General features: G+C 43.5%; 2 protein-coding genes across 20 annotated transcripts in view; both read left to right on the top strand.

Moving 5' to 3' along the window:
- Positions 1-27,621, top strand: part of PITPNM2 (phosphatidylinositol transfer protein membrane associated 2) — a 217,622-nt gene that overhangs the window by 107,463 nt on the left and 82,538 nt on the right. For all 19 annotated transcript variants that reach the window (XR_009556937.1, XM_035098032.2, XM_035098047.2 and 16 more), the window contains one exon: positions 4,087-4,263. Coding sequence is in view for 18 of the 19 variants with exons in the window: in XM_035098032.2 (XP_034953923.2) it covers positions 4,186-4,263 (78 nt within the window). In the remaining variant the exon portion in view is untranslated. The remainder of the gene's footprint in view (positions 1-4,086; positions 4,264-27,621) is intronic.
- On the top strand, positions 15,732-27,137 carry LOC132591374 (uncharacterized). The gene is made up of 2 exons (XM_060269819.1): positions 15,732-17,335; positions 19,000-27,137. Exon 2 carries the CDS (start codon positions 25,404-25,406, stop codon positions 27,003-27,005), a length of 1,602 nt encoding a protein of 533 aa, XP_060125802.1. The 5' UTR covers positions 15,732-17,335; positions 19,000-25,403; the 3' UTR covers positions 27,006-27,137.

The raw sequence follows: 27,621 nt of genomic DNA on the forward strand, positions 1-27,621 counted from the left end.
ACTTGACCTTGTTTTCTTTTTGAAGTGGGGGAGTGACCACATAGTGACTTTCGCCCTTGCAGTTTTCATGCCATAAATACTTTTGGTGGATTCGGGTTTATCAGATGCCACCTGCCTTGGTGTCTTTGGCAGCGGGATGTTTTGGTTTATCTTTCATGTATGTTTGCCCCTTTCCTGGGTGGCCAATTCTGAGGGTGGTGGAGCTATCATGAGAGCCCTCTCTGCAGAAAATAATGCCCAGGAAGGTCAGTAAGGAAGGAGGTGTTATCTATCTATCTATCTATCTATCTATCTATCTATCTATCTATCTGTCAATCAGTAACCAGTAGAGAAGAAGGAAGGAGGAGGTCTTCCAGATACTTTAACTGGGTAATTTCCTCTGACTTCTTGCTCAGAATCAAGGCCCTAAAGAACTGTTCCTATAAAGTACCCAAAGTCTTCTGTGAGCTGTCAGCAAGTGCTGGTTTCTTCTGTGAGCTGCAAGTACTTAGCACTTGGCAAAGGTGCAGAAACAAATGGGGTTGGGGGGGGAGGAGAGGCGAACACTTTTCTCCCAAGATGACACGCTCCATTACTGTCTTGTCACTTTGAGTGGGATTGTAGCCTTTCTGAAGCTAATGCGATTAACCGTGAAGGCTGGTGCGTAACAATCTGATCTTTGCCTATTTCATGGCTGCTACTGTGACCCGGCTGAAGGTACATGCAGGGCCGTCTTAAGCACATCCGGTGCTGTGGCGCAAAGATACCTCCGGCGCCCCTCCCTTTCCGAGAATTTAGAACTTGGGGCCCAACTTGCGGACCACCTCGCAGCCCGGGGAGCCGCTGCCCACAAAAGACGCCACCAATGTGGCCGTGGCATGGCTGGCCAGACCGCCGGAATCTCATGCTCGCTTGCGAGGCTCCAGGGTGCCTCCTCCTCCTCCTCCGCTGCCTGACAACGACAGCCCGCTGCCGGCACTATCGCTGCTGCCTAGCGGCCCAAGGAGCAGGAGGCGGTTGCCACGCCACTGCCTGTGCCCCGGGGAGTGGTGGTGGTGGAGCGGCAGGCACCGGTGACACAAAGGAGGCCCTCAGGAGCCGCTTCCGCCACTGCCGCTACCGCCGCTCCCTCCGATGACAGCAGCTCGGCGGGTGGCAGCTGAGGGGATTCCTGTGGCAGAGGGAGAGGCGGTGGCAGTGTAGGAGCCATAGGGCTTAGTGGCTTGTTGCACACCGCCAACCATCTGACGGTGTGTATGGAAAGGGGAGGCTGCTGGCAAAGCCGCACAGCTCCCCCACTCGTTGGGGTGCCCCTGAGAGGCCTGGACCCTGGCGCAATGAGCCACTAGGCCCTATGGGAAAGACGCTTCTGGGTACATGGAAAGTTATGAGGGAACTATACTTAGGAACAGAGCAAGTGGCATAGGGCGAAAGCACAGGACTGAGATTTTTGTTTATACAGTTACATCATGTACATGTAGCACCCTAACAGAGGGTCCCTTCAGGCATCCTTTTCCTTGTTCATTCCTTGATTATTTGTTCTCACAATCCTTCTTTCAACATCGTTTGCAAAAGTTTGGGATTGGACGCACTGTTTCATTTTCAATCAGCGCATGCCCTATATAGCTTCTTGCTAAAATCCTGTAACTTATCATACCACAAATGTTTGAGAGGATGGGTTCCTTCTCCCACTTTTCTTAAGTCCTTCTATTAACCAGGATGCACAAAGCACATTCTCCTGTCCTGCAGATTATATAAGCATGCCCAAGAACATTTGATTAATCCACTAATGGCAAATCTACCGGCTAAATCTGCCCAATTCTATGCCAAGTTTCTACTAGACAATAAGATTCAAGTTGTGATTTTGGCCGTTGCCAAGTTTCTGTCTGAGGTGGTCAGGATCAATTTGTATTAGACAAAAGTCAGAAACAAGCATGTCTTATGTTCTGTCCTAGTAGTTGTGTGCTTTTAATGTATTCTATATGCACTGAATTTTGTATTGTGGGTCCTTGAAATGCAATAAAGAATTGTTGATAATGAATAGTCAGGTGGATTGTAGATGTTGCAGTGTAATATGAAACCAGACATGTGTGGAATTTGATTCACTTTGTGACTTCCCAAAAGCTTACCCTTCATTCCTCAAACAGGAGACCTCCTTAAGAGAGCGGGTGTCATTATTGAGCATAACACTTTGATAAAAGCTTTTAGGGATTTAATTTTTTAAAAAGCCTTTTCACACCATCTACTGAGAGGAGATGCACAGAAAACCCTTTACAGCTAAGCCTGTGAAGTTCAGTGAGGCAGTTGATCATTGATCATTGTTTTGGTGGTGCATCAAGGCACCTCTGCGGTGACCAACCAGGGCTCTGGGAAAGCTGGTCTAAGGCAGTGGTTTTCAAACTTTCTGCCCTCTTGAGACCATTTAAAAATTAAATGTAACCAGCATTTGCTGCTGTTGTTTTCAGTCCTCAAACTAAACTTAACAATATGTAATTGACGATTCCCCCTCCCCATTTGCACTGACATGAATGGTGCAGAATAATGCAATTAATTACATAGCATTATGCCAGAGCAGACAATTATGCGACGTTATGTGAAACAAACAATGCTGTTTTTGTTGGAAGATGCACTGCAGTGGAATAGAAACAGTGCTCTGCATGTGATGAATATGGAGCAGAATGGAAATCAATGCCTTCTTATATTCCTACATATGTTTCAAGTGGAATACTAACCCAACCTATCTGGTCTCTTCCTCAGCCCTCATGAACTGGGTGTGTACGTTGCAAAATTTCAGCATTAATCTATAGGTGTGGATTGCAGGGAAAGATTGATGGTGGTGTGTGAGTTACTTTATCGGGAAAGCTTGACCACCATTACTGAGTCTCTCAAAAAGATTCCAAGGAATCCTGGTGTTGCCTGCTACTAACTTCCCTCCAGGTTACCCCAAACTCCATGCCTTTTTACATGAGTGTTGGACAGAAGAAATCACTCAGGACTTGCTTAGTACTGATGGCCACATTCCTCTAATTCTTTCAGGTTGTGTATGGGTCTCTGTATATGATGTGCTGGAAGAGAGTGAACCCAAACAAAACTAATCTAGATTATACACATTTCATGCTTCTGCTTCAGCTGTCCATGGGGAGGAAGAAGGAACTATGAATAAAAGTACTGCTTAGTTCTTCTCCTCTCCTCACCAGCAGCTTCTACGTGCTTTGAAGTTTTAATTCATATCCGCAAGGACTAGCAATTTGCAGAGGAAAACTAAAAATTTGAGAATTTGATTTTTTTTCACACAGACAATTTATGGATTGGCCTGCCCAGGACAGCGCCAGACTCTAAATCAGGCATCCCCAAACTGCGGCCCTCCAGATGTTTTGGCCTACAACTCCCATGATCCCTAGCTAACAGGACCAGTGGCCAGGGATGATGGGAATTGTAGTCCAAAACATCTGGCGGGCCGGAGTTTGGGGATGCCTGCTCTAAATACATAGAGCCCCCTTTAAAGGTGTGCAGTGGTTTCCTTCCCTCTATTTTGACTTCCCAACAACATTATGAAGTGGGTTAGGCTGAGAGTGAGGGACCAGTAAGCTTCATGGGTGAGTGGGTCTACCAAGACCTAGTCCAACATCTTAACCTGTGAGTAGCTAATATTGTGTCTTCCAATGTTGCTGAACTACATCTCCCAGCATCCCCATTCACTGGTTATGTTGACTGAGACTGATGGGAGTTAGTGTCTAAGAAGGCCTGAACAGGCTATCCCTGTTCTAACTTTTTACACCACACTGGCTCTCACTGTGCACTTCTCCCCCCCCCCCCAACACAAATTTACTTCCCTGCATTGTGACTAAGGACTGATGAGGTCTGATCTTCTGTATGTGTGTGTGTCCCTACTTTGGGAAACACGTAATTTGGAATTTATCTCAGATCTCTTTCAGTGCTGTGTAATGGTTCTAGTCCTGTGATTTTTAGGAAATAAATCTGTTGTTTTGGGCTGCATTCCAAAGTGTGATTCAGGAAGTACTTACCATTTGATTGATGACAGGTTTTTTTAAAAAAAGAACTTCATTCACAAAATTAAATGCACCTCTCTTTCTGTTTTCATTTCAGGGGGCATTGATGCATGAGCTTACTGTTATGTAAGCAGCCTCCAGGAAGCACCTCTGGCTTGCATTTCTGACCAGACAAAAGGGCTGCTTGGATTTCAAGATGCTTATAAAAGAGTATCGAATTCCACTTCCGATGAGTGTGGATGAATATAGGATTGCCCAGCTGTACATGATACAGGTTGGTTCATACAATTGTTGGCATGCTGTCCCAGAATAACAGATTGTATGGTAAAACCATAAATGCAATGCATTTTCTTTGAGCCAGTGTGTAATCAGAGCAATGCCAGGTTCTGAGGTACAGTGGTACCTCGACTTATGAAGACGATCCATTCCGCGGCCGTCTTCGTAAGTCGAAGTATCCGGTTGTTGAAGCACCCGTTCTGTGCATGCACAAAGTGCGATTTTGCACTTCTGCGCATGTGCATGCTGTGTGCGCCGCTTCTGCGCAGGTGCAGAATGCGCGTGCGCGGCGAAAAGACTTCCGGGGTTGTCGACTTCGGAAGTCAGAACCTTCGGAAGTCGAGTCGTTCGGATGTCGAGGTATGACTGTATGCAGAAATCTCTCTTACCTCTTGGCGACGGTGATTAACTGAGTGCATAAATTGATGAATGACTTTAAAAATAACCCATGAATGTGGCATAAGTTTAGCACACAGTTTCTCATGGAGTCTTGTTCATTTTTGCATGGCTTCACCCAAATACGTTTTTTAAAAAAGAAAAAATACTATGATTATTTCCTCTTATTTTTCTCTTCCCAGTTTCTCTAAGATGTTTAAATATGTTTTAAAATGTTTAAATGCTGCTAAGCAGGGAGGAAGTGATGCTACAAAGAGGAAGCTATGAAAAAAATAATGGGAGGCTCACAAACTTGTAAAGCAGAAGAGCGAGAAGGCAGGGAGGGAGACAGACTCAGTAGCTTGTGTGGGTAGGGATAGACGAATCAGCTTATTTCCATCCTGTATAATTTCCTCCTATTTTAAAAAACTGGTCTGTGTCCATGCAGTCAAGAAATATTTTTAAATGGTCCCACTCTGAGACCCAGGAAAGGCCGTGGAAGCAGTAAAGGAATGCAAGAAACAAGCAGGGGAAACAGGACAAAATAAGAAAAGCCAAATGTAGGCTGCAAACCGAAAAATTTCTAGAAAGGCGGAAAGATATTTTTCAGTGAAAGCCCATAAATTCAGCAGAAAGCAAGTATCAAGGCCCAAACCTCAATACAAGAACGAGAAACCAGCAGGCCGTAAACCATCAGAATATATACAGAAAGAGAGCTTTGACAATAGGACAAACCTTTGTTAGAATTAACTTGAAAGGAGCAGCACAAAAAAAAGAAAAGAAATATAGCTATCCATTGTCAGGAAACATTTTCTGCCAACATGACAACTTATATGGTTAACCGGAAAGGAGAAAAACAAAGTAAGCCCCTTTCCCCCTCTTCTTAGGAGATAACACCTTAAAAGGATAGCAGGGAAATAGCTCAATAACTTCTCCCCAGTCCCAACTTTCAGCTGGAACTTAGACCCAACCCACGCAGAGCTGTTGCAAAAACAGGCTCTCCCAGAATCACACAGAATACCAATCCCACTGATTGATCCCTGAAGATTCACATAAGGACACAGACGAGTTCACACAACCTATAGACTTCAACAACAAGAGCAGTACCACTACCTGATTCTTGGAAATCCACATAGGCACACAAACAAATTCACACAACCTATAGAATTCAACAGCAAAAGCAGTATTTTGTGACTAGCCACTGCAAACACAGACATACACATTAAAAAGTTTCAAAGCATGAACACACAGAACTATGAGATTACAAATCATAAGCTTCACACAGCAACAAAGAGTTTCAATATCCCACTTCAGCTAAAATCCAGTTAGCCCCTCAACCCTCAATTTCCCTCTTGGTTTACAATTTGGCCCACTAGCAGTACCTTACTGCCCTTGTGACCTTTCCAAAGTGGATCAGACCTTGCTTCCCATCAAAAGATGAGGTTCCCAAACACGAAGAATTTCATACCTTTCTTATCCTGGCTTGTTTGTTGCCGGGACTCTGTCTCCTCCTTAGAGTTGAAATGCAGGTTGGGCCTTCTTTATCCTCCACTTCTCCCCTGGTATTCCAGGAAATTTCCCTTGGCACGCACTTTGAAGAAAAATCCTCTGACTCGGCCGAAGTAGTAGAAGAGAAAAAATGTCCCAAATCGTCCTGCTTCAATCTTGGTACATCCGAACAGTCACAGCACCAAATGTTATAGGCCAAAAATGGTTTATCTTCTGAGTTAGGCCAATAAAATTCAGAGACAAGAGGAGTTAGGAGTCCATTTTGTTTATTGCAAAGCAATAAGCTACAGTCGAATCTTTTCGCAAAACTGCAACCCCACCCAACGTGGGGCAGTGGAATTTATAACATTTCAGACAAAGGATTTCATTTTAACCAATCATATAAATCATTACATCATTTCATATTTAATATTCAAATATTAACCAATCTAGTTCGTCATTACCTCATTTCATGTTTAGTACGCATGTGCAATAAGCATTGCTAACTAAACGTTGATTCTAACCATGATTTGTTACATTGTAAGTTAGTATGCGTGTTGGGAACCTGTGTTACGTATACCATGTAACAACTTATGTTCTAGCTTATGAATTGCATCTTTGTGATTGACGTATTAGCTGACCTTCTATCCCAATAGGGACGGTATCTTTGCTGAATCATCAGTTTCTTTAAAGCATCAGGTTACCATAACTGTTCTAATATAAGCATATCCCAAGATTTATGGGGATTTACATTATCACCTTAATTGTGGCCCTTTGGGGGCACTGCTGCAGTTTGTTTCCAGGCACAATTCAAAGTGCTGGTTATGATCCTTTATGGCTTAGCTCCAAGCTATTGGAAAGACTGTATTCCCTTATATGAGCATTCTCAGACTTTGAAATCTTTGGGCGAGGCCCTTCTTTCGGCCCTGTCACCCTCACAGGCTCACTTGTTGGGGACACAGGAGAGGGCCTTCCCAGTGTTTGCTCTCAGACTTTGAAACTCCCGCCCTAGAGAAGTTAGACTGGCTCCCTCCTTGGGATGGACTGCTGTTAATGAGGGTGACTGGTGCTGTGAGTGAGTGAGTGAGTGAGTGAGTGAGTGAGTGTAAATCATTGTTCCCTCCCATATTTTTAGCTGTCCTTTTATCTGTAAGTCGCCTTGAGGGAGAAAGATGGGGTATAAATAAACATAGAAAAATAGTAACAGTTATAATGTGCAGTCCCTTCCTGAGGAGAAAAAGCTGGCTGCCCCCCTCTGCTTGTAAGGACAAACATTTTTTCCATGCAAAGTCCTTGTAAAAATCATTTTGGTGGTTGGCTTTGACTGGCTTGCAGCATGCCAGTTGGCTGATAGCTATGCACATGTTGTTATAGACCTTTGTAAGGCTAATACTAGCCTTAGGCATACTTAAGGCTTCTTTGCACGATTAAAATTTAGAGGTTATTATCCTAAGGTAGCGCCCTCTGCCGACACAAACCACTAATTCTGGGGTGTTCCAGTTACACTGCCTTTCTGATTACCTTGCATTATTTAGTTGCCTGACTCTCTTCATGCAATTATGAAAATTCCACCCACACAAATTTGTTCACATGAGCCTTAATTTGGGCTTGGAGCCAGAGCCTCCTGATATTTCCCTGAAGTGGACTGCAGTCCACAAAATGTTATGCTACAGTGAAATTTTTAGTCTTTAAGGTGCCGCAAGGCTTTTTAGGTTTGTTTGCTGCAGCAGACTCACACACTACTGGAAATCCGCTTACCTCTCTCAAGGTGTGGTGGCATTGAGGCTGGTGACACCTCTCCCAAGGCATCCCAATGTGGCTGCCTCTGCCAGACGATCCTGGCCGTTGGGGAGCCAGAAAGGTTCGCACATAGCAGGAGGTTTGAATGTAGCCTGCCTGCCAAAGTGGCCAATGGTAGGCAGGCTTGGGGGTGGGCATTCCTGGAGGGGCGGAACTGACTGACCTGCAGGCTTCACTCAGGTCCACTTTTCAGGTATTTAAACAGGCCTGCCCAGGCCTTGGCAAACAGATTGTCATTGGATCTTCCGCCCACCCTCCCTTTGTATTCTGCTCTCTATATTCGTTGTCACAGCTGTGAGCAGTTTTAGGCACTGGGTAAGCCTTAGTCATGGTTGGAGGGGAGCTTACAAGCCTCTGCCTGCTGCTCCAAGAGAAGAGGCATCCCGTTAAAGGGATCATGGAGGAGATGCTTCTGTCCAGGTGCCCAGGTAGTGGCTAGGGCAATAGTCCTAATAACCTCAAGGTGGTGATCAAGGGGCTCAGATTATGATTGCTGGGTCCGGTACTGTTCATGTGGGGAGAAGCAGCCCTTGAAGTATTGGGGTCCTGAACTGCATAAGTTGTTTTCGGTCAAAACCAGCACTTTGAATTTAGCTTAGAAACTAATTGATAGCTAGTGCAATAATCTTAGAATTAGTGTTATATGCTCAGATGGTCCTGCCCCAATCCACAATCTGGCTGCTGAATTCTGCACCTACAGAAGTTTCTGAAGCATCTTCAAAGTTGCACTATGTACGCATTGCAGCAGTCCAACCTAGACAATACCAGAGCATAGACTTTTAGATAGTCTCTGTCCCTATAGGACAGGCTTCCTCAACCTCCAAATGTTTTTGGCCTACAACTCCTGTTCTAAGCAAAAATCTGCTCTTATTCCCTTATTGGGTTCTCCATCGGTCGGAGAATATATAACAGAGGCCAACCAGAGAAGTTTGAGAAGCAAAGCCTTTATTTGCTGTTGCAACAGGGTCCCTCCCCTCACGCAGGAGAACAAGGAAGGAACCCAGAACAAAAGAGAACCTCCACTTTTATCAGTTTCCCCATCACCAAGAAACGCCCCCAATACATCATTCCTACATCACAGCTATGTAATCAATACCTCACAAAAAAGGAGGGTTCAAGGTAGAAATCTGAGCACTTTTGACACCTCTCCTAGTCCTCCTATCACCCCTCCCAGGTGTGAATTCCTAAACACAAAAAGAAATTAACATTTTTATAAGAGTTGATCACTGTCTTTTGTTCAGAGGAGTCTTCCATTGTGAATGAGATACCACAGACAGCGAATTATGGCTCCCAAGTTGCTAGTCATGTGGAAATGTGCGCATATGCTGATCCTTAAGCCTTCCTTAAGGCAGGGTTGAGTCCAAGTGGGAGGGGTGCGCGTCTCTGGAGTGGAGCAGAGGCAAAGAAGGTGGTGTTGCGAGGGATTCTGGTTAACTGCAGCTGTCAGGTTCGGTCACCCCTCTCTGTTCATTAGTAATGGTGCCCTGCAACCCCCCCAATATTATTTTATAACAACTCCCATGATCCCTGTTTAGCAGGACCAGTGGTCAGGGATGATGGGAATTGTAGTCTCAAAAACATCTGGAGGGACGAGGTTGAGGAAGCCTGCTTTAGGGGATCAGCTGAGCCACCAGGCAAAGCTTATGGAAGGCACTCTGCTACTGAGGCCACTTGAGACACATGCCTGTCAAGTCTCTGCTTAAAGACCTCCTTCTTGACAGAGGCTTGACAGGCATATGTCAAGAATGCTTTGATGGTTTTCCTGCTTGGCAGGGGTTGGACTGGATGGCCTTGTGGTCTCTTCCAACTCTATGATTCTATGAGCCTTAGTGACAATAATGGATCCAGAGGTATTCCTAAGCTACGTACCTTCTCCTTCAGAAGGAGTGTAATGCCATCCACAGTAGTCCACATCTGTACCATCTGGTCTAGAAAACTACCCACTAACAGTGTCTCAGTCATTTCTGAATTAGGCTTCAGTTTATTGGCTCTAATGCATTCCATAAACAAGGCAAAGCATCAGTCTAGCACATCCACTGACACCTGCACACGTAAAGAAGTGTCACCAGCATTTTTGCTGACAGCGTACTCAAAAACTGCTGATGATTCCACTCATAGATAGATATTAACAGCATGGGAGATAGTACTGAATCCTGTGAGACCTCACATTGAAGGCACATGGGGCTAAACAATATTCCTCAAGCCCTGTCATCTAAAAATGACCGGAACTATCACAAAGCAGTGCTGTCCCATCCTAACTCAAACAGCCATTCCAGAAGAAAACCATGGTCAATGGTATTGAAAGCTGCTGAGAGATGAAGGAGAATTAACAAGGGCAAATACACACCCTGATGGGCTTTATAAAGGACTGTTGCCGCTGCTGCTGCTGGGCAGAGAGGGCTCCATTTTGTTTTGTTTTTTTGTTTAAATTCCTGTTATTTTTTACCTATGTTATTTTAAACTGTATTAAGGATGTATTCTTAGTTTTAGATTTTGATTTATGTCAAAATTGTTTTCTATTAGGTTGTGTATTTTTTGATGTGGTTTATGTATTTTTTGTGACTTTTGTAATTGTACTATTGCTGTATTGTTTTGATATTCGACTGGAAGCCGCCCAGAGTGGCTGGGGAGACTCAGCCAGATGGGCGGGGTACAAATAAAAAAATATTATTATATATTATTATTATATTAGATTTTCTGAATCCAGGAAGGATTTCTTAAGGAGTTGTCTTACCACTGCCTCTTTTAAGCAGGAAGGGACCACCGCCTCTCTGGCTCAGCTGGCTGCCCCCTCTGTGCTAGTTTTTTCAGCTCTGAGGTTCAAAGGTCAAGAGCACTGGTGGTTACCCAGACCAAACCAAACCAAACACCTTTTCCATGCCCTTCAAGCCTTACTAACACATCTAACACAGCAGGACTAGACAGTACTTTGGACACCTCTTGAAACTCATCTGCTAGAGTAGTAGAGACAAGGTCAGGGGGCGCAAGCAATTCCCCCCCCCCCCAAATGCTTTGTTAACCAAGTTCCTTGGGGCCTTTCCCTTGAAGTACTTCATGGTAATGAAGCTTGGATTTTATCTGAACAGCACTGGAAGCCAAGAGAAATACCGTAATGTTCCTGTGCTGCTTCTGGTTTAAATTTAAAATAGTGTGTTGTAAATGCACAAAATGGGTGGAGGGCCATAAAGAAGTATGGAATTGGTCCTCTGTTCTGTATCACTTTGCTGTTTCTGTTCTAGAGGGTGTGTGCAATGAATCATCTTGTGTCTCTCACTTTCATGCATCCTTTCTTCTCCTGGAATCCCCTGCTGAGGTTTCAAGTGCCCAAAAGCTGAGGTTGGATTAATTGTAAGCTGTGAAGTGCTTGTCACTGCCTTCCCCCACCTCTCCCCAATTCCTTTCCCCTAGAGCAGGCATGTCAAACCTGCGGCCCTCCAGATGTTTTGGACTACAATTCCCATCTTCCCCAACCACTGGTCCTGCTAGCTAGGGATCATGGGAGTTGTAGGCCAAAACATCTGGAGGGCCGCAGGTTTGACATGCCTGCCCTAGAGCTTTCATCACCTTGGCTGCCTGTTGTCCTGGTGGTTTGGCATTCTGCAATGAACACATAACAGCTTCCATCAATTAGAATTGAATTTACATTACAGCAGTGGACTTAATGTACCCTGGATTTGCTTGCAGATCAGCAGATGTGAACTTGACTTCGTTGTCTTTATTAGATTTTAGACTCCATCAATACCAACTTTTTCCCATCAGGTGCCTTTTTAGTACAAATGCAGTGTTAGAGAATTTGGTTTGGTAGTTTTTTTGCCCTCATTTGCAGTGGAGCATTATGGACACTTGCTTGTGGTTTATTGTTTTCTTAACTTACAAGCCACGCTTGGAAACCGAATTTGAACTTTAAGACAGTTTATAATTTAAAACAGTATTAAATATCAGAATAGTTAAATAGTTAAATAGAATAGTTAAAATACTAAAATTACTAAATAAAACACAATAAATTAAAAAATAGAACCAGTAACAGAGGGAAATATTTAAATTAACTGTACAATTCTAAAGCATTAGCAGTTAAAAAGAAGAGTGAGCCTCCCCTACTGCCACACAGCTAATGCTTTAGAATTGTACAAAGGAGTAGTTTATAATGCAATTGTATGTTGCGGTTACTTCATTTGTATCTTTTTATTACTTCATATCCAATTCAAAGCTGTTTACTATTTCCCCCTTATGTTCTCATTTAATTAATTCTTACTGCATGAGTTTATGTCAATCCTGTTTTAAGATATTTACAACATATCTTCAGATAATCAATAAATTTCCCCCATTAGATTTTTGTGGGTTCTTGGCAAGGAGGCCTTAACTGTGTTGGGGAGATAAATAATGGTGGAAGCAGTACATGTGCCCAGCCTTCACTGTTCCTGGCAACTGTATGAACTGGCACAGCGGCGCTGCTTGAAGCATTGTCTGTGTGTTTGCCACAGAGACAGACTGGGCATATTTAAAGAGTATTCTCTCTCTCTTAAGTTTGATACAGTTGGATGCAATTTTGAATTAAGATAGACTGGACATTTCAACTCTGTTCTAATTTTAACCACTGATTTCAAAACTGCACCAGTTTTCTTCTCATGTAATGGCAGAGGGCTTCCTAGTACAGTGGATGCTCGGGTTGCAAACGTGATCCGCGTGGGAGGCACGTTTGCAACCTGCAGCATTCACAACCCGCAGTGCCATGTCTGCACTCGCACGGTTCACGATTTGGCCCTTCTGCACATGCACAAAGCACAATTGAGCGCTTCTGCGCATGCGTGAGCATCAAAACCCGGAAGTAACCCGTTCCGGTACTTCCGGGTTCGGCGCGGTGCACAACCCGAAAACTCACAACCTGAAGCATCTGTAATCCAAGGTATGACTGTAGTTCATATTTGTTCCTCCCCTTTTAAGGAGCATTACCTTTAGAGTTAATGCCTCCTCTAATTGATATCCTAGGAAACAGCTGAGCTGTTTCTCAAGGACCCATTTCTAGTCCTTATGTACCTAGTATGAGAAAGTGGTGGAATAATGACTGATGAATCCCCTTCCATAATATCTCATAGCCTAATATTTTCATGATATTCTGCATTTTTCTGCTCCTGCTCCACAAAGTTGGATGCCAGTGCCCACAGAGTGCAAGGTCAGTGCTCACAGAGTACAAACCTGAGGCAGTGCAAGGTCAGGACATGAAACAAATTCCACTAACTAGGCTTGACATGCAGCAGCATCCGAACATTTTTGGATTTCAACTCCTTTCAGTCCCAGCCAGCACAGTAAATTACCAACATCACTTGGAGATAGGGAGATTCATTGTGCATTCAAATCTAGATTTATCAAGCATTCACTTTTCAGAACAATCTGAGAATTGAAACACCATCAGCCTTCAAAATGTGCACTTATTCAAATTTTGTGATGCATTTTCCCAATCAAACACTGCTTACAAAAGTGCACATATTGGAGAAAATGTGCATGAAAATGAATAAATGAGTAGGGGGGAAGCATATTAGGAGATATCTCTTTCAAAATGTATTATTTAGACAAAAATGTATTTATTAGGAGAATTTTCATGAGGATTCTTTTTTAAGTTCACAAATTCCTACATAAATCTGGAGAACTGAATGCAAGGTTGGAGAAATGAGAAATGGAGAGAAGTGAAATTGGCTGATCCATCTATCCCTATCTAGAGGGTTCTATGTTAGTTATCCCTGTATTCGACAAGGCGGGGGGAGCTGGACACACAACTGTAATTTCCTGTGGTAACAGCATGTTAAGGGGATAATGGCTAACATTTGCTTTCTCCCTCTGTCTTTATTCCTATAATGATGGTTATGTTGTTATCAACCTATTCCAGTCATAATTGTGGTAACACAATGGCAAAAGCCACAGGGTGAGATGTGGTTAAGTTTTAAAGCTTTTATTTGCCTAAGATGTACTTACTTAATCTTTGTATTTAGACATGTGATGTATCCCAGCAGCAGCAGCCCAGACTGACAGTGCCCTGATACAAACTAAATTGCAGCAAAATGCATTACAAAGCAATATATTTAAAAATATCTATTAAAACTGTGGTGGAGGGATAGCTCAGTTGATAGAGCATGAGGCTCTTAATCTCAGGGTCATGGGTTCAAGCCCTACGTTGGGCAACAAATTCCCGCATCGCAAGGGCTTGGACTAGATTACCCCCTTGGTCTCTTCCAATTCTATGAAATTATGGTTCCTTGAAAACATAAGCTTTGAAATGTGCTAGTAAAAAATCTTTTCTTGTCGAAACAAGCAAAAAACCCAAATTACCCAATGAGTGATGCTGCTCTTGATACACTGCAGTCTTGCTTAGGGGATACCTTTCCCATGGCAAAAAATAATTGCCCTCTTGAGGGGTTAAATTAGCATAGTGAGAAAAAGAGCATTATCACCAGGGACTGCTGCTGGGAATACATTACTCTCTTATAACTTTGTTACTCTCTTATAACTACATAGAAATATGACGAACCTATTGCAAAATAGGGGAAGGGAAGGTTGATGTGGATTTGGGGAGTGCTTTGCCTATGCATTAGATTTTTGAAAGAGAAATATATACTTCACATTAGCATTCCTATCCTAAATAGGTTTTCTCAGAAGTCCTGCTGATTTTGCTGGAGTTAACTTTCAAATGGTCATGCCTAGGATTGCAGCTCTGCTTCTATCTGTCTATCTATCTATCTATCTATCTATCTATCTATCTATCTATCTATCTATCTATCTATCTACAGTGGTACCTTGGAAGCCAAACATAATCCTTTCTGGAAGTCCATTAGACTTCCAAAACATTCGGGAACCAAGCCGCATAAGCCACGTTGGACATTCGGGTTCCAAGGAATGTTCTCAAACCGGAACACTCACTTCTGGGTTTGCAGCGTTTAGGAGCCAAAACGTTCAACTCGCAAGGCGTTTGGGATCCAAGGCACAACTGTGATTTGTACACAGAAACTGCCTTTTTTCCAGTAACCACAGAACTCCAGCAATGGGCTTAGTTCCATGTCTTGGGGGACTGGGGTGGGTGTTGGGTGCTCCTTGCCCTCTGACACTGCCTGTGCTGCTTCATTTGTCAGATGAAGTGAGAGTCCCTGGGCCATAATAACACTTAAAGATCAAAGCTCCATCTATCTCAGTGTTGTATGCAAGCACTGACTGCTAGTGATTCTCCAGGGCACCGGTTTTCAACCAAAATAAAAAAAATTCCTTCAGTAGCACCTTAAAGACCAACTAAGTTTATATTTTGGTATGAGCTTTCGTGTGCACACGAAAGCTCATACCAAAATATAAACTTAGTTGGTCTTTAAGGTGCTACTGAAGGAATTTTTTATTTTGCTTCGACTCAGACCAACACGGCTACCTACCTGTAACTAGAACTATGGTTTTCAACCAGTGTGCCATGGCACCTTGAATGATGGTCAGGGGTGCCATGCGAAACACTGGCCTCTGCGCTCTTTCCTTCCCTCCCTCCTCTGATGCCTTCTCGCATTTCTGCCTCCCAAAGGCTTGTGTGGCTGTTTGTTGCAGCCGCCCTGACTACAATCTTCCCAGGTGAATGGTGCCTCTGGGGCTGGTCAGGAGCTGTTGGTTGCCAGGAGCTGAGGTGGCCTTGGGGTGGGTAAGCAAGCAAGCGGGTAAGGGACCCCAGTCCGCCAGCCTTTGCTGTTGGGAATGGACAGACAAATCCCAGGCCACTGTGAGGCAGTGTGAGGAGACACCTCTCTTTGGGGTGGGGTGGGGTGGGGCAGCCCAGAGACCAGGGGAAGCAGCAGCAGTTGCCTGGAGGTCTCTCAAGGACAGGAGGCTGAAGAAACACTCCACAAGAGAGGATGCTTGAAAAAGGGTAAGAAGATGCCAGCTCTGCAGGCAAGGAGTGACATAACTGGGCTACTGAGCCCCATGGGGTGCCGCAGAAAGAATGTAGTTGGTCAAGGGAGACATGGACTCAAAGAAGTTGAAAAGCTCTTCTCCAGGGTTTTAGACAGGGATCCCTTTTGGCTCCTTCTGGAGATGCTGCAGATTGAATTTAGAACCTTCTGCATGCAAATGTTATGCTCTGCCGCTGAACCACAGCCCTTCGCTTCCACGAAAACTTAGGTAACCATAAATCTGCTTGCTATTTAAGAACCCCATTTATGTTGGATGGAAACCCTAGTTGACCAAAGATGATAGTGGCACAGAAGTGAGTGTGCCAAGCAGAGCAATGATGGCCCCCTTAGTGCACCTGCAGGTTCCTGAAGCAATGAGCACCTGTCTCCAGCCTTTGAAAATGTGTTTGCATTTCCTCTCTGAGCATTTGGTGGTCGACACTTACTTGGAAAGTTCATCCCTTTTTCTTGCATGTGTGTGTGTGTGTTTTCTTTTTTGAATGCTGATCAAGAAGCAATTGATCTTTTGGTATGCTTGGCCATCTGGAGAATGCACATTTTTCTTTTCTGTCTTAGAGCACAGCAGGAGCTATATAATTAGGGCTAGTCATCTTTTTCAAAGAATCTGATACAAATTCCTGTGAATCTCTGCTTTAAAAAAATTAAAATCAGACATGCACGAAAGGTTCATAAGCATTTAAGTGCTCCATTTATTTTAGTGGGGTGTAGTGGCCAACCAACCACACAAAGTCTTTGTAAGAGGATCCCAATGCCTTTTGCAAAAACAAATCATGTGTTTACGAGGGAGAATTTGTTGGATAGTAATCTGAAGCAGAGAAAAATGGAGGGCAGAAGGATCAAGAATCTTTCTTCCCATTCCCCCCAGCTGCTTCTTTCCTCCAAATCTTTCTCCCCCCACCAAAGCAGCTTCTCATTTTTTCATTTCTCTCTGTTTCATCCAGTGACTACTAGGGGTGTCAGATCATTCTGATGAAAATGGAAAGATGAGTAGAAATCGCCAAAACTTGTATTTTGTGACCCATGTCTGCTATGGAAATCAAGCCATTGTTGCTTTCAGCCTGCAAACAAAACATAATTGATTACATTCCCCCATCTCCATTTGCATTGCATTTCTTTTGCATTTGAATGAATGGGGTGGAATAATGTAATGACATTGACATTTGCGTAATTGATTATGCAATTTACATAGGTTATGTAATTTCACTGCAGAGTGACAATGACAAACGATGTAATTTTTGATGGAAGACAAACAGCAGCAGAAAAGGGACAGTGCTGCGTGTGACTACAGGAGAGACTTGAATGCCTTGTGAAGACCCAGTAACAGCTGCGTAGCAAAGAAGCCCAAGCTGCTAAATAAAACACTACTGTCTTGTGTTTTAGAAGCCAAGAGCTTCAGTGTATCAAATGGCTGCTGCTTCTTCCTTCGTGGCTTCCACAGGTTTCAGTTTGAACTGAGGCTTAATTATGTGACTAGAGGTCCAAAGGACAAAAGTGGTAAGGACCTAACAGAAGCAGAAGACATCAAGAAGAGGTGGCAAGAATACACAGAGGAATTATACCAGAAAGATATGGAGGTCTCGTACACCTCAGGTAGTGTGGTTGCTGACCTTGAGCCAGACATCTTGGAGAGTGAAGTCAAATGGGCCTTAGAAAGCATTGCTAATAACAAGGCCAGTGGAAGTGATGATATTCCAGCTGAACTGTTTAAAATTTTAAAAGATGATGCTGTTAAGGTGCTACACCCAATATGCCAGCAAGTTTGGAAAACTCAGCAATGGCCAGAGGATTGGAGAAGATCAGTCTACATCCCAATTCCAAACAAGGGCAGTGCCAAAGAATGCTGCAACTACCGCACAATTGCGCTCATTTCACACGCTAGCAAGGTTATGCTTAAAATTCTACAAGGCAGGCTTAGGCAGTATGTGGACCGAGAACTCCCAGAAGTGCAAGCTGGATTTCGAAAGGGCAGAGGAACCAGAGACCAAATAGCAAACATGCGCTGGATTATGGAGAAAGCTAGAGAGTTCCAGAAAAACGTCTACTTCTGCTTCATTGACTATGCAAAAGCCTTTGACTGTGTCGACCACAGCAAACTATGGCAAGTTCTTAAAGAAATGGGAATGCCTGATCACCTCATCTGTCTCCTGAGAAATCTCTATGTGGGACAAGAAGCTACAGTTAGAACTGGATATGGAACAACTGATTGGTTCAAAATTGGGAAAGGAGTACGACAAGGTTGTATATTGTCTCCCTGCTTATTTAACTTATATGCAGAATTCATCATGCGAAAGGCTGGACTAGATGAATCCCAAGCCGGAATTAAGATTGCTGGAAGAAATATCAACAACCTCAGATATGCAGATGACACAACCTTGATGGCAGAAAGCGAGGAGGAATTAAAGAACCTTTTAATGAGGGTGAAAGAGGAGAGCGCAAAATATGGTCTGAAGCTCAACATCAAAAAAACCAAGATCATGGCCACTGGTCCCATCACCTCCTGGCAAATAGAAGGGGAAGAAATGGAGGCAGTGAGAGATTTTACTTTCTTGGGCTCCTTGATCACTGCAGATGGTGACAGCAGTCACGAAATTAAAAGACGCCTGCTTCTTGGGAGAAAAGCAATGACAAACCTAGACAGCATCTTAAAAAGCAGAGACATCACCTTGCCGACAAAGGTCCGTATAGTTAAAGCTATGGTTTTCCCAGTAGTGATGTATGGAAGTGAGAGTTGGACCATAAAGAAGGCTGATCGCCGAAGAATTGATGCTTTTGAATTATGGTGCTGGAGGAGACTCTTGAGAGTCCCATGGACTGCAAGAAGATCAAACCTATCCATTCTTAAGGAAATCAGCCCTGAGTGCTCCCTGGAAGGACAGATCGTGAAGCTGAGGCTCCAATACTTTGGCCACCTCATGAGAAGAGAAGAATCCTTGGAAAAGACCCTGATGTTGGGAAAGATTGAGGGCACTAGGAGAAGGGGACGACAGAGGACAAGATGGTTGGACAGTGTTCTCGAAGCTACGAACATGAGTTTGACCAAATTGCGGGAGGCAGTGCAAGACAGGAGTGCCTGGCGTGCTCTGGTCCATGGGGTCACGAAGAGTCGGACACGACTAAACGACTAAACAACAACAACAGAGGTCCAAAGGCATTGCTGTGTCTGAGTGGGAAAAGCAGAAGCCTGGTTGCTACTGAATAGGCTGAGGGAGACAGGCAAGCAAGGCAGGTACACTGAGGAAGAGGCACAAGCAGGTTGACAGCAGCTTTGTCTTTGCTCAGGAGATGAATTGCTCAGGCTGAGGCCAAAGGCTGAGGTGTTAAGAAACTCACTTGACCCCTTGGGTTCACGGTTAATGAGCTGCAGTAACACCTTCTGGCCATTTACTTTGGTGGTGGCCAAGTGCAGCAGAGAGCAAAACAGACTTTTTCTTCTGGCGAACTGACACAATGTGATTCAGGTCAGGCTGGCCATAGTATCCAGACTGAAACCCCCTTGCTATCTCATTCTCAACCCCAGAACTGTTCTGAAAGCCAGGGCTCAGTCCTGGAGTATAAGAAATTATAGAGTGAGGAGTGTTTCTCTGTCAGAGCAGCGCCAGCCTGCCCATGAGGCAAGGTGAGGCGACCTCCTCAGGTGACAGGATCAATAGGGGCAGCAGATCCTGATGTACATCATCATTATTTCTTGAATTTATTTATTCAATGTCTCAGGGCGGGTCTTACTCCCTTGTTCCTGATATAGAACTTCACTCACCCCTTCTTCCCTGGCTGGGGGCACCATTTTGCAGTTCTCCTCAGGTGCCAAAATGTCTTGCCCAAATCCCCAACGTTAGAGGATATAGCTTCCTATTGTTCTTCACACATGACATGCATCTTTACAGAAATAAATATTTGGGCCTCCAGCTGTGTCCCCTTTCTCCTGTCCCCTATTGCCAGTCATTTACTAATACTGTACATCTTTTCCATTTCCCCATGGGGGAAAAAGAGCCAAAATTTCACAACTATTCAGTTGCTTTTCTGTAAGATAAATGACTGGGTATTTTAAGGATTTGCATAATTTCTGTGGCCCCTTTGGCCACAGGATGCTAGCTTGTTGCCATTTTTATACCAACAGTCTTGCCTCTAGATCAGTGTTTCCCAACCTTGGGTCTCCAGCTGTTTTTGGACTACAATTCCCATCATCCCTGACCACTTATCTTGGTAGCTAGGGATGATGGGTGTTGTAGTCCAGAAACAGCTGGAGAGCCAAGGTTGGGAAACACTGCTCTAGATAAGCACTGTATCGCTATATCTATCCGAGTGCTCCTTGTTTGTATTCTGGGTGCATCCCTACAACTCTCTTGGAGCTGCCTGAGTTCTGCTGGTATTGATCTTGGTTTTCAGTTTCCCAGGAAACCCAGTCCAAGGCTCTCATCCTGGGCATTGACCCATGCCCCTTTGCACAGCTGCTTTTTATTTATGTGTGTGTAGAGATACAGCAAGGTCTGGGCAAATGGCTTCCTCTCCTAACAGCTGTGTATGTGTGTGGAATATGTCCTTGTGAGGTTCTGCAGATGAATAACACCGTATTATGTGGCCATCTGTTATGGCCAGGCTGAAAAAGAGCAATCCCTGACGGTTGTTATTAACAAGCTACCTCCCCCACTCTCTCATACACGCTTTACACATGCCTGTGCCTAGCTGACTGTCCCCAGACATTACACAATGCAGCTTAGTTACCATTGGCCAGACTTGCCCCAAACCATCTGCCCAAGTTGTGATATGGGGAGAATAAGTCACAGGGGCTGAAACCAAAAGAGCAGTCATAGCTGCAAAGGTTGCATGGATTGTGCAGCAGATACACTAGTAACAAGCCTTTTGTGACCACCATAAAATCATAGATTTGGAAAGTGGAAGGCTGCCAACTGCGACGTAAATAGAGCCTGTCCACTGACCAAGCCACATATCTATGGCTATCGGTTGCTAGATTTTACAACCTGACTCTCCCTGTCAATCTACTTTGTATCTGTGTTGCAGACAAAATACTTTTTCATAAAGTGATTAATATACTGAATTTACTGCCAGAAAATGTGGTGATAGCTTAAATTGATTTAAAAGAGAATCGGTGGATTTTATATAGAGGGTGGATCTTTCACTGGACTAGTGGTATTCTTTTGTTTCATTGATGGTGTTTTATTGCACTGTACCATATATTTGTTTTAATATGCTGTTCACTGTTTGTTGGGGGGGATTTGGGCTGAAAAACAGTATGTAAATAAATCATCATAATAATACAGTGGTACCTCTACTTACGAATTTAATGCGTTCCGAACGCACATTTGTAAGTCGAAAAAATTGTAAGTCGAATCCCATAGGAACGCATTGGGAGAAAAAATTCGTAAGTAGAAGCAACCCTATCTAAAAATTTCGTAAGTAGAAAAAATCCTATCTAAACCGCATCCAAGATGGCGGACGGAGCTCCATTCGTAAGTAGAAACATTCGTAAGTAGAGTTATTCGTAAGTAGAGGTATCACTATACTCTTAATCAGTGCTTTTTGTGTGTGACAGTACTCACTAGTTTAGAGTTTTGTCACCTCTTTTTTAGGGATGCGGGTGGTACAGTAGTGTAAACCACTGAGCCTAGGGCTTGCCGATCAGCAGGTTGGCAGTTCGAATCCCCGCAACAGGGTGAGCTCCCGTTGCTCGGTCCCTGCTCCTGCCAACCTAGTAGTTCGAAAGCACGTCAAAGTGCAAGTAGATAAATAGGTACTGCTCCGGTGGGAAGGTAAACAGCGTTTCCGTGCGCTGCTCTGGTTTGCCAGAAGCGGCTTAGTCATGCTGGCCACATCACCTGGAAGCTCTACACTGGCTCCCTCAGCCTATAGAGCGAGATGAGCGCCACAACCCCAGAGTTGTCCACGACTGGACCTAATGGTCACTTCTTTTTTACTTCCCATGGCAGTCATTCTGTACTGGCACCCACAGCACTTTTATCAATATATGAGTACCAGAACCTCATTTTTTAACCAAAAAAAGCACTGCTCTTAAAAAAGAATGTGAGTCAACAGACATGTACATGCTACCCTCCTCTGCCCAGAGTCAGAGATTACCTTTAGGATTCTGTGAGTCATTCCTCTATTTTTCTGGCCTGCACACTGAACCCAGTGGATTAACAATGGGACCCCCCTGCCCCCCCCGGATTTTTGTCAGCCAGCTTGTTTAACTGGGCTGGCCACACTGTGGATTTCACTTGTAACTAGTAGAGAGGGCACCCAAAGCTGCATTAATGGAGAACACCACATTATTGGGGGGGGGGACAAGGGAACAAGCTGTTGTAAATTTTCAGCATTCATTTTAAGAACACAACTTTTAATAGTCTTGGTGAATGACGACAACAACAACAACAACAACAACAACAACAACAACAACACAGTATTGTTTAATACATATAACAATACTGTAGCCACAGTAGAGATATGTTGGATTCATCTATAACAGTATCAAAGGGAATTCTGGCATTATTTTTCAAGAGTCACCTGTTTAAGCATACTACTATTGTGTAACTGGCATAACTTTTTAAAAATTGTAGCCAGGTTAGTCTAAAATCTCTAAGGGCTAAGCCCTTTCTCAAGTTTAGCCTCTGTTTTTAGTAAGTGACCTCTTTGTATTAATTACATTTTCTAAACTAATATATCATACACGGATCAAATGGAATCCAACTTATTTTTGTGTGTCGTATGTAAAAAAATGCATGTTTTGACTCAAATGAAGTACACAGATCTTGTGTCTGGTAGCCAGTGATATCATTCAATTTGTTATTAGTGCTAGCAATTTACCGTATGTGCTACGCAGAAAACTGACCAAGGCTGGCCTGAACCAAATCCACTGGGTTGCTGATGCAAATCCATTGCTATGGAAACAGATGCTGGAGCTTAAGGCTGCTTCTGTCTATATCGGGATGCTGTCTGGATAACTAAAACAAAAACAGGCTGGGGGGGGGAGTAAACCTTAAATGTAGATGAATATGATAACTAGCAGGCAAACAAGGAAATCCCCTTTAACGATTCTTTTTATTTTGAGCTATAAGCATCGTTTTAAATTCTGATCAGTATCTTTCTGCGTTAGTGATGAATGGTAAAGAGATGGGAGTGCAATGAAACAAACCTTAAATTAACTTTTGAAGGCAATAGAAGTGAATACTTTTGTATATTGTATTTTATTTAGGTTTCTGGTTTTCTCTGTTCTTAGGACTCAGAGAAGACTACATAATGTATATAAAACCAAATTGGGTTGTGTCCAGTGCTAGTCTTCTTCAAAATAGATGCATGGAAAAGAATGCATGGAAAAGTTAGTCTTGTCTGCTAATTTCACTGGGTCTGCTTTGAATAGGGCTAACATTGGATGCAACCCAACATAGGTAGGTAAATAAAGGTAAAGGACCCCTGGATAGTTAAGTCCAGTCAAAGGTGACTATGGGGTGCAGCACTCATCTCACTTTCAGGCCGAGGGAGCCGGCATTTTTCCACAGACAGCTTTTCAGGTTATGTGGCCAGCAGGACTAAACCGCTTCTGGCACAACGGAACACAGTGATGAAAGCCAGAGCACATGGCAACACCGTTTACAGTCATACCTCGGTTTAAGTACGCCTCGGTTTGAGTATTTTCAGTTTAAGTACTCCGCAGACCCATCTGGAACGGATTAATCCACTTTCAATTACTTTCAATGGGAAAGTTCTCTTCAGGTTAAGTATGGACTTCCGGAACCAATTACACTCATACCTCGGGTTAAGTACGCTTCAGGTTGAGTACTCCGCGGACCCATCTGGAACTGATTAATCTACTTTCCATTACTTTCAATGGGAAAGTTCACTTCAGGGTAAGTATGCTTCAGGTTAAATACAGACTTCCGGAACCAATTGTGTTTGTAAACCGAGGTACCACTGTACCTTCCTGCTCCACCAGTACCTATTTATCTACTTGCACTAGTATGCTTTCAAACTGCTAGGTTGGCAGGAAGTGGGACAGAGCAACAGGAGCTCACCCCATCGTGCAGATTCGAACTGCCAACCTTTGATCAGCAAGCCCAAGAGGCTCAGTGGTTTAGACCACAGTGCCTGTACCTTTACCAACCCAATATATTTCTGTGTTACAAATAGAACATGCAACCATCATTGAATATAGACTGTTGTGGCTTGTACAAATAAGGCAGCTTCATTTGTTCCCTTTTCTTCCTTCAGGTTACCCTGTTTTAACTTCACAAGAACTCTGTGTGAATTAGTCAGAGAGATAGAGGGGGAATTAATCGCCTTAGGAACATAGGAAGCTGCTTTTTGCTGTGCCAGACTGTTAGTCCACCGAGTTTAGTACTGTCTACATTGATTAGCAGTAACTCTCCTTTCAGGCAGATCTTTCCTTGCCCATTTTTGGGCAACAAGGCAAAAACCACCGAGTGGTGATGTGTTTTATGTCTAAGTGGGGATCTGAACTCCAGACTCCCTGAGCCTCCAGTGTTTTATCCACTGCTAGACCACACTGGCTTTAGCTAATACCCTGGTGATGTTCCATAGAGGAGGTACATATCTTGGCTGCATAGTTCATGGACCAGTGAACTGACTTAGTATAAGAGGTGTATCCTATGTTCCAGTGTTGTGACTTACTTAACACGCATATTTATTACATATGACTACTTGTTTGTAACAATAGTCTGTGAATTGACCTGGAATACAGGTGTTCCTAGGAAATAATTGCAGGTGGTCTAAAATATGGGGAGGAAAAACCTGCTCCAATCCTCCCTCAGTTGTTCCCCCACTTTGATAATTCTGCAGCACTTCAAGTACCGGTACTGAAAAATGGTGTGACATAAAGATGGTTGGTCTTGTCATTGTCTCTGTACCCGCATCAGAAATCAGACAGCACTGCAGATGTATTGCTCCTAATGAATTGCATGTCAGATTGAATGATTCAAAAGAATTGGTTAATGATACCCAGGTCTTACTCACATCATGGAAACAGACAGCCCAGGATAAAACAGGTACACCTATATGCGTGCAAATGACTGCTGCCGCACAAGTAGGAGTTATTGTTATCTAAGAGAGCTTGCAGTGTAAAAACCAATTGAAAATCAACTGTGTCTTAGTTGCATGTAATTCAGTCAATAACTGTCAGCAACATTCTGTTTTTAAGATTTTACTTAATTACAGCTCCCAGCACAAGAAGCTGCAAGCCTAGCTGTCTGTTGTCATCCCATTTATTCGTGCCTCTCAAATGCTGCTAGACTTCACAGATCTTACTGTTGCAACAGGCACATACTGACTGGAGTGTTTGAGGCTGGATGGTTGCCGTTTCCTTTTGCTCACACCAGCATTTCAGACAATTACAATACATTGAGCAACCATCTATCTATCTATCCAGGAGAGGCAGCTCTAAAGCTCTAAATGGGAGAGGAAAGAAGGAGACTATTATTTCAATCTATCATACTTTCCTTCAGTTTTCTGCTTTAATAGCGAAAGGAAAGTCCGATGCTGTAAAGAAAAATATTGCATAGGAACCTGGAATGTAAGAACCATGAATGGAGGTAAGCTGGATGTGGTCAAAAATGAGATGACAAGAATAAATATCGACATCCTGGGCATCAGTGAACTAAAATGGAAGGGAATGGGCGAATTCAGTTCGGGTGACTATCATATCTACTACTGTGGGCAAGAATCCTGTAGTAGAAATGGAGTGGCCCTCATAGTCAACAAAAGAGTGGCAAAAGCTGTAATGGGATGCAATCTCAAAAATGACAGAATGATCTCGATACGAATCCAAGGCAGACCTTTTAACATCACAGTAATCCAAGTTTATGCACCAACTACCGGAGCTGAAGAAAGTGAAATTGACCAATTCTATGAAGACCTACAACACCTTCTAGAAATGACACCAAAGAAGGATGTTCTTCTCATTACAGGGGATTGGAATGCTAAAGTAGGGAATCAAGAGATAAAAGGAACAACTGGCAAGTTTGGCCTTGGAGTTCAAAATGAAGCAGGGCAAAGGCTAATAGAGTTCTGTCAAGAGAACAAGCTGGTCATCACAAACACTCTCTTCCAACAACACAAGAGACGACTCTACACATGGATATCACCAAATGGGCAGCATCGAAATCAGATTGATTATATTCTCTGCAGCCAAAGATGGAGAAGCTCTATACAATCAGCAAAAACAAGACCTGGAGCTGACTGTAACTCAGATCATCAGCTTCTTATAGCAAAATTCCAGCTTAAACTGAAGAAAGTAGGAAAAACCACTGGGCCAGTAAGATACAATCTGAATCAAATCCCTTATGAATACACAGTGGAAGTGAGGAACAGGTTTAAGGATTTAGATTTGGTGGACAGAGTGCCTGAAGAACTATGGATGGAGGCTCGTAACATTATACAGGAGGCAGCAACGAAAACCATCCCAAGGAAAAGGAAATGCAAGAAAGCAAAATGGCTGTCCAACGAGGCCTTACAAATAGCGGAGGAGAGGAGGCAAGCAAAATGCAAGGGAGATAGGGAAAGATACAGGAAACTGAATGCAGATTTCCAAAAAACAGCAAGGAGAGACAAGAGGGTCTTCTTAAATGAGCAATGCAAAGAAATAGAGGAAAACAATAGAATGGGGAAAACCAGAGATCTGTTCAAGAAAATTGGAGATATGAAAGGAACATTTCATACAAAGATTACCATAATCAAGGACAAAAGTGGTAAGGACCTAACAGAAGCAGAAGACATCAAGAAGAGGTGGCAAGAATACACAGAGGAATTATACCAGAAAGACATGGAGGTTTCGTACACCCCAGGTAGTGTGGTTGCTGACCTTGAGCCAGACATCTTGGAGAGTGAAGTCAAATGGGCCTTAGAAAGCACTGCTAATAACAAGGCCAGTGGAAGTGATGATATTCCAGCTGAACTATTTAAAATTTTAAAAGATGATGCTGTTAAGGTGCTACACCCAATATGCCAGCAAGTTTGGAAAACTCAGCAATGGCCAGAGGATTGGAGAAGATCAGTCTACATCCCAATTCCAAAGAAGGGCAGTGCCAAAGAATGCTCCAACTACCGCACAATTGCGCTCATTTCACACGCTAGCAAGGTTATGCTTAAAATTCTACAAGGCAGGCTTAGGCAGTATGTGGACTGAGAACTCCCAGAAGTGCAAGCTGGATTTCGAAAGGGCAGAGGAACCAGAGACCAAATAGCAAACATGCGCTGGATTATGGAGAAAGCTAGAGAGTTCCAGAAAAACGTCTACTTCTGCTTCATTGACTATGCAAAAGCCTTTGACTGTGTTGACCACAGCAAACTATGGCAAGTTCTTAAAGAAATGGGAGTGCCTGATCACCTCACCTGTCTCCTGAGAAATCTCTATGTGGGACAAGAAGCTACAGTTAGAACTGGATATGGAACAACTGAGTGGTTCAAAATTGGGAAAGGAGTACGACAAGGTTGTATATTGTCTCCCTGCTTATTTAACTTGTATGCAGAATTCATCATGCGAAAGGCTGGACTAGATGAATCCCAAGCCGGAATTAAGATTGCCGGAAGAAATATCAACAACCTCAGATATGCAGATGACACAACCTTGATGGCAGAAAGCGAGGAGGAATTAAAGAACCTTTTAATGAGGGTGAAAGAGGAGAGCGCAAAATATGGTCTGAAGCTCAACATCAAAAAAACCAAGATCATGGCCACTGGTCCCATCACCTCCTGGCAAATAGAAGGGGAAGAAATGGAGGCAGTGAGAGATTTTACCTTCT

This window comes from Zootoca vivipara, chromosome 17, assembly GCF_963506605.1.
Source record: "Zootoca vivipara chromosome 17, rZooViv1.1, whole genome shotgun sequence".
In the NCBI taxonomy this organism is placed as follows: Eukaryota; Metazoa; Chordata; class Lepidosauria; order Squamata; family Lacertidae; genus Zootoca; species Zootoca vivipara.